This window comes from Agrilus planipennis, unplaced genomic scaffold (assembly GCF_000699045.2).
Source record: "Agrilus planipennis isolate EAB-ADULT unplaced genomic scaffold, Apla_2.0 scaffold64, whole genome shotgun sequence".
NCBI lineage: Eukaryota > Metazoa > Arthropoda > Insecta > Coleoptera > Buprestidae > Agrilus > Agrilus planipennis.
Window position 1 is genome coordinate 334401 of NW_020438927.1, and position 7318 is coordinate 341718.

Below are 7318 nucleotides of genomic sequence, written 5' to 3' on the forward strand. Positions count from 1 at the left end.
ACGCTCGTTACACTTTTGTATTATTAAAATAGGATATTTTATCTGATTCCGGATTAGTTTTTTTTTTTTTTTAAGTAGGTGTACGCTTTCTTATTGTTAGTAACGTCGAAACCAGGTATCGATTTGACGTTTGTGTAGACAATAACTGTCACGTTACTGTTCGTTATTTGTGTGTTACATTTTGAAACGGTGTTAGCTCATTTCGTAATTCTAATTTTATTCGAAACGGTGAAGTGAATCCATTCTGACATTGAAGCCAAGCACACTTGGGCGCGGACACTCCTCCAGAAAAGCCGCGACCGATGAAATGAATGAAGTTTTCACATTTCACTGTATGTATTACCTACCTGTCTACGTGATGCTGTTGTTGAATAGTAATAAGAGCAACTAAAATTAAACTGTTTAATAATAAAATTGACACACATTATAACAAAACTTGAGAAATGCAGTCTTATTACACAGACTGATCTCTAATTCAAGATGACACCTTGGGCTTCGAAACTCGTTTTAGATTTTCAAACGCTCTATGTAGAATTTTGGGTTTTAGTGTTTTGTTTATTTTGGTTTGTTCCACAGAACTCCATTTAATTTGCTCGCATCTCCTTATCGCAAAAAATAACGGAGAGAGTGGGATTGCCATAAGTGAATTACTCTGTACTTACGTAATACAAACAAATCAGTATTTTTGTTAAGTATGAACATGTGAGTCGACGAACGGAGGTAAATAAGTGGGAACTTCTTACAATTTTAAGGCTACAGTTAAGTAACTATGCCTAAACCGTATAACTATAACAGTTTTGATTTTTGAGATGAAATTTTTGTAGAAATTTTATTTTTATTTTATTTTCTATTTAAAATCATCTGAAGAAGTAAATGTTAGGCTAGCTATTCTTGTAAACTGTCTATCTATCACAAGAAATTCATTTTCAGCCTGACTATTTCATCTAAATAATACCTAAACATTAATCGATTTCTGTATTCTTTCCTTTGATCCACCAAAAATCTTCATTTATTTAACATTAAAAAAATGCGTTGCTCAGGTATTAACCTCCTCAGACACATGATTCAGTCACACATTCAACAGCTCTCCTAACAAAAATTACGTTACAAAAGTTAGCCCCTATTGCTTAAATCATCCAGAATCACCTCACCAATTATATAACGTGAATCGCTTTTTAAATCCGAAGTTTGTAAAAAGTAGACAGTAAACTTGACGGAATTTGTAGGCTAGCTTCCGGATTTGTTATTTCCGAATTTTATAATGTGATTGGCATTAAAAACACGCTCATCTTCAACGAAATTTCCTTTCCGAGGCTTTGTGTCAGCCCAATCATATATTGTGTCAACACTTATCGTTTTGTGGTAATTTAAAAACTTGGAAATTGCACGGTACACTATAGGAACTACGATAAATTTTCCCTAATCGGCGCCATATTTTTAGTCTCCTCCCATTTGACGGATCCCAATGGAGACACATATCATTAATGATGATTCTAGCCCTACTTTTAGTTTCCTGGAGATCGCAACGAATTTTGGTGTTCTTTTATTAATTTGTCTTTTCGACATTGCTAGAAAATAAGTTTATTCATATTAGTTGTTAACCGATTTTTGATAAAACGAAAAAAAATCAACATTTGGAACAATTAAGAGTTGTTTTTTTACGGCCGATCCCTGTATATGCGGAATTTGCTCGTAGTGTATCTCGTCCTCTTTGTTACGTTAGTAAAATAACATGTGTAGTAATGTACAAAACTACACAGGTATACACATTACACGAAAGGTAGATATCGTATCACACGTGTTGTAAATGTTTAAATTGAGGCGTGCGTTTCTCTATTTACACTCTCGAATACAGAAACGGCGATATGACCTTATTTTTAACCTTGTATTACTTAACAATTTATTGTCAGTTGCGAATCAGCTGATGCCATATGCCTGCCTACGTTACGAACAGACATCTGACATATTGCTTATTACATTACGTGTATTCATTGAGCTATAATGTAATATATAATTACAATTACAGTTCTATAAAAATGATATCTTTATTGTGGGGCCCATGACGACGTGGGCTCATACTCTGCTATTAAAATTATTATTAAATTAAACAATTTACTTTCATTATGTACCTAAATGAAAGTTAAATTCCGGTGCACAGAATAGTGAAAAACCAATTTAGTTGTTGATTGTATTTCCTGATGGGATTTATGTTCATTGATCTCTTAGAAATTAGAAACTAAAGATGGACTGGGTGTCCGGGTTCGATTCGATACCCGAAAGATTTAGTACTTTTTTTTACCACAACCATATCACCTATCCACCCACTCCCCCGATTTCTAATAGGAGGCTGGAAGCCTGAAATAGTACATTACGTATCGAGGGAAGAAACAGGGTTTTGTCAGACTGTATGTGAATTGCAGTCTGAGATAACCTTGTTTCTTCCCGAGGTACGTATACTATTTTTTGTCATGTTTATGCGGAAAACTCGTCATTAAATTGATAGTTGGCAAAATAAGAGTAAATGATTTAGAGGTTAGAAATTGTCATTGAACAACTGATTTCTGCGCATGCCCATAAACTTTAGCGCATGCGCTCAAAAGACTAATTTCATTACCTCCCGACTAAAACACGGCTGCAAAGAGGCCATTTCTTCCCTATTTCATAGCACGCAAAACGAGCGTTCCGCGTTAACATGACAAAAAAGGTTTTTCTCCATACCTTCCGATGGAATGACTGCTTTCCTACCAGCATTAGTAGCTAGTGTCAATGAAGTACCCAAAAGATTTTTAAAATTTTTAGTGGACAACACTCTCTTCGTGTCATGTACTTCACGAAAGGAAATACATAGCNATCAATAATCAAATCACTAATTGTTACTGTTTCATTACATACTAAGTATTGGTATTTTGAAATCTTATTAATTAATACTTTGGTTTGTACTTGTGTTTCGGTTTCGGCAAAAGTTTCGGCCAATTTTGGCCGAAACCGAAACTGACGCCGAAACTTGATTTTTGGCCTAAACTCAGCCGAAACCGAAACCGAACTTTCGGTCGGACACTAATTTGAACAATTAGTATTTGCGAGTTTTGGGACAAATTTTGAATTTCTCGAATGGGATTTCAATGTTTTGGGAATTTCGTCTTATGAGAAGACACTGTTTGAATGCTACAATATAACCACTGTCGGCACGTCTTGCTTAGAGGAGTTTCAGTTTCAAAATTGTTATTGGAAAGCCTCTGTTATTTTCAATAGGAGAGTTCATGAAAATGAACGACTAAAGAAAAATTCGTCCCTTTATGTCTGTGTGTAAACATTTGGTGAATGATATTAATATTCAAAAAATTCATCAATTATATGACATTGTGATATGACACATTTGGATAACGGGGTGTGCTGAATTGTTTCAATAATATTTTAATGCATGTCGACCTTCGTACAAGGCTTTTAGACAAACGGTAATCGATTTTCTCTTCACGCAATCATTGATATTAGGTACAGACGTATGCATTATATTAAATTATTCAGAGGAATTTCGTTCTTGTAACGGTTGCAAATGAATTGCAATAATTAAATTATACTACTTCGTAATCTTGAAGAAGAATTATTTATACTGAGTGTTTATTTTCCTGGTACATATTAAAAAGGAGAGGAAATGAGGAGGTAGGAAAACAGAAGGCGCTACGTCTTCACGCCTTAACTGCTCGACTAATCATCATAAACCTTTATTCACACATTGTTAGGGGTACAGAAAAGGACATAGGGTTCCTTTTATCCAGAAATAGAAAAATTACAACGCACTACTGAAGTGAAACTTCTCCAAACGTACAAACAAACCGGGATAGGGGTTAAGGAATTGGTTTAATGGTATTATTTGTACACTATGCTTCGCACGGGTGCAATGCTTTTTTGTAATTAGACAATACAAACCGGCCGCAAACCGCTATCCCTGCATTTTAAGTCTGTAATATCTTCGAAAATATTCATTTAAATTGTATGCTGTAAAGGGTCATATTGATCTATATTAAATGCACAATGTATTTAAAAGTACTTAATTTACTTAAGGATGTTTGGGAGGTATGTCAAAATTCTACGAGACAAATTTAAATTTGGAAGAACGTTCCTCATTCAATTCTAAAACTCCTGTAGAAATTACAAATCGATTCACTAAACGGTTAANACTAAGTGTCAGTCTTCCCCTACCATAACCTTTTGATCCCAAGCTTATCCATCAAACCAGTAAGGGAATGCAATTGAATCAATCAAGAGTGCCGCATATCAGCTAAGGTAGGACGTCCCTGCTGTCCAAATGCTGATTAAACTCATTACGAACTATTACTGCACATTTTGTCTACTGTTCACTCTCTGTAGTATATTTTTTCTGAAATAAGTCTGTCCATTCGTATTTAAATTGAGTTATTTCGAAAACAGCGAATGCTATTTTTTTAAAATTTTGATATACAAATAGTAGACATTCCAGAAATATTTTTCCGAAGTAGTTTTTGTTTTTGATCTAAAAAAAAAATCGAGACAGCGGAAGGAGAGTTAGCGCAATGTGAGTAGACGAAATGCGGGCAGCTGCGTGAGTTACGCAAACCAAGTTGCGCGGGTCAGCTGGTTTAATATATTTAGTACAAAATATATACATTAATATTTACGCAATCGTTGTCGTCGACGGTGGTGTTTTAGATGTCGTAAGAACAAATTTGCTGAACTTTCTATTTGAACGTACATGTCAAACATTAATACTAATAAGTCATTTCTCGGACGAGAAGGGGCGTGTGTGTTGGGAGTTGAGAGGAGACGGAGGCGGGGAACAAAAGAAAAGTTGTAGTAATGAGACGAGGAATGTATTAAATGGCGATTATTGTTTGCAGGTGAAAGTGGTAAAATTCAGTTACATGTGGACGATCAACAACTTCAGCTTTTGCCGCGAGGAGATGGGCGAGGTGCTGAAATCGTCCACGTTTTCAGCTGGGGCCAACGACAAACTAAAATGGTAAGTTGAATGAAACGAACACATACGTACATACATACGTAGACACAATGTGAAAGCACGAGTAGGTGCAACGAAACGTGAGTCGCAGCAAACGCGAATATACCGCCGCATTTTGTTCCGCCTAGGCGGTTTTCGAAAACGGTGCTGGTTTCAAATTTCAAAAGCGGCTAACTGAACGTCACCCTGATTGTTACACATTACGTTTTGCGTTAGGGTAGCGACGTTTGTATGTACTCATCATCATCATCATAAGGTCGTCAGTCCTAAGACTGGTTGGATACGCACCTCCACTCTTTCCTATCCTGAGCTAATCTTCGCATTTCCCTAAAACTTTAACAACCCATATCCTTAACTATTTGCAATCAGTAATCTAATATAGATCTACCTTTACCCCTCCTAACTATTGTTTCTGCCTCTAATATGTCTCTGACTAGATCTTCATGCCTGATAAGGTGTCCTGGTAACTATCTTGCCTATTTCGTATTGACTTCCATAAAGTCCTCTGTTCTCGTATTCTTTCTAATACCTCTTCATATTTCATATGTAACCTTCTCCATCCACGTTATTCTCATCATTGGCCTGTAACCCCACATTTTGAACGCTTCTAAACCTTTTCGGTAAAGGTCTAGATGATGGCCCCCACTCCCGAAAGGGGTGGGTATGGAGGGGATCGAAAGATGGTGGCCATCTGAGTAAAATCCCATAAAAAATCTGCGGCGATGTCACCCCCATAATAAGTTATGGGGGTTGAAAGTTGATTTTTTGACAATTTTCATTCACTATAATTCAAATAAAATTCAATAAAAAAAATATTTTCAAGCGGGTGGAGGTGGGGGATCGAAAGAGGGTGGTCACTTGAACAACTGGATTTNCAGGTATACACATTACACGAAAGGTAGATATCGTATCACACGTGTTGTAAATGTTTAAATTGAGGCGTGCGTTTCTCTATTTACACTCTCGAATACAGAAACGGCGATATGACCTTATTTTTAACCTTGTATTACTTAACAATTTATTGTCAGTTGCGAATCAGCTGATGCCATATGCCTGCCTACGTTACGAACAGACATCTGACATATTGCTTATTACATTACGTGTATTCATTGAGCTATAATGTAATATATAATTACAATTACAGTTCTATAAAAATGATATCTTTATTGTGGGGCCCATGACGACGTGGGCTCATACTCTGCTATTAAAATTATTAATAAATTAAACAATTTACTTTCATTATGTACCTAAATGAAAGTTAAATTCCGGTGCACAGAATAGTGAAAAACCAATTTAGTTGTTGATTGTATTTCCTGATGGGATTTATGTTCATTGATCTCTTAGAAATTAGAAACTAAAGATGGACTGGGTGTCCGGGTTCGATTCGATACCCGAAAGATTTAGTACTTTTTTTTACCCCAACCATATCACCTATCCACCCACTCCCCCGATTTCTAATAGGAGGCTGGAAGCCTGAAATAGTACATTACGTATCGAGGGAAGAAACAGGGTTTTGTCAGACTGTTTATGAATTGCAGTCTGAGATAACCTTGTTTCTTCCCGAGGTACGTATACTATTTTTTGTCATGTGCGGAAAGCTCGTCATTAAATTGATAGTTGGCGAAATAACAGTAAATGATTTAGAGGTTAGAAAGACATTGTCATTGAACAACTGATTTCTGCGCATGCCCATAAACTGCAGCGCATGCGCTGAAAAGACTAATTTCATTGCCTCCCGACTAAAACACGGCTAAAAAGAGGCCATTTGTTCCCTATTTCATAGCACCTAAAACGAGCTTTCCGCGCTAACATTACAAAAAAGGTTTTTCTCCATACCTTCCGATGGAATGACTGCTTTCCTACCAGCATTAGTAGCTAGTGTCAATGAAGTACCCAAAAGATTTTTAAAATTTTTAGTGGACAACACTCTCTTCGTGTCATGTACTTCACGAAAGGAAAGACATAGCAATGTTACTAAGTGTCAGTCTTCCCCTACCATAACCTTTTGATCCCAAGCTTATCCATCAAACCAGTAAGGGAATGCAATTGAATCAATCAAGAGTGCCGCATATCAGCTAAGGTAGGACGTCCCTGCTGTCCAAATGCTGATTAAACTCATTACGAACTATTACTGCACATTTTGTCTACTGTTCACTCTCTGTAGTATATTTTTTCTGAAATAAGTCTGTCCATTCGTATTTAAATTGAGTTATTTCGAAAACAGCGAATGCTATTTTTCTGAAGTTTTGATATACAAATAGTAGACATTCCAGAAATATTTTTCCGAAGTAGTTTTTGTTTTTGATCTAAAAAAAAAATCGAGAC

The 7318-nt window shown here is 36.2% G+C and overlaps 1 protein-coding gene across 1 annotated transcript in view; it reads left to right on the forward strand.

The window, feature by feature from the left end:
- The window catches only part of LOC108736325 (protein roadkill), a 102157-nt gene that overhangs the window by 57653 nt on the left and 37186 nt on the right, over positions 1–7318 (forward strand). The window contains exon 4 of the mRNA XM_018468709.1: positions 4875–4996. Within this exon, the coding sequence (XP_018324211.1) occupies positions 4875–4996 (122 nt within the window). The remainder of the gene's footprint in view (positions 1–4874; positions 4997–7318) is intronic.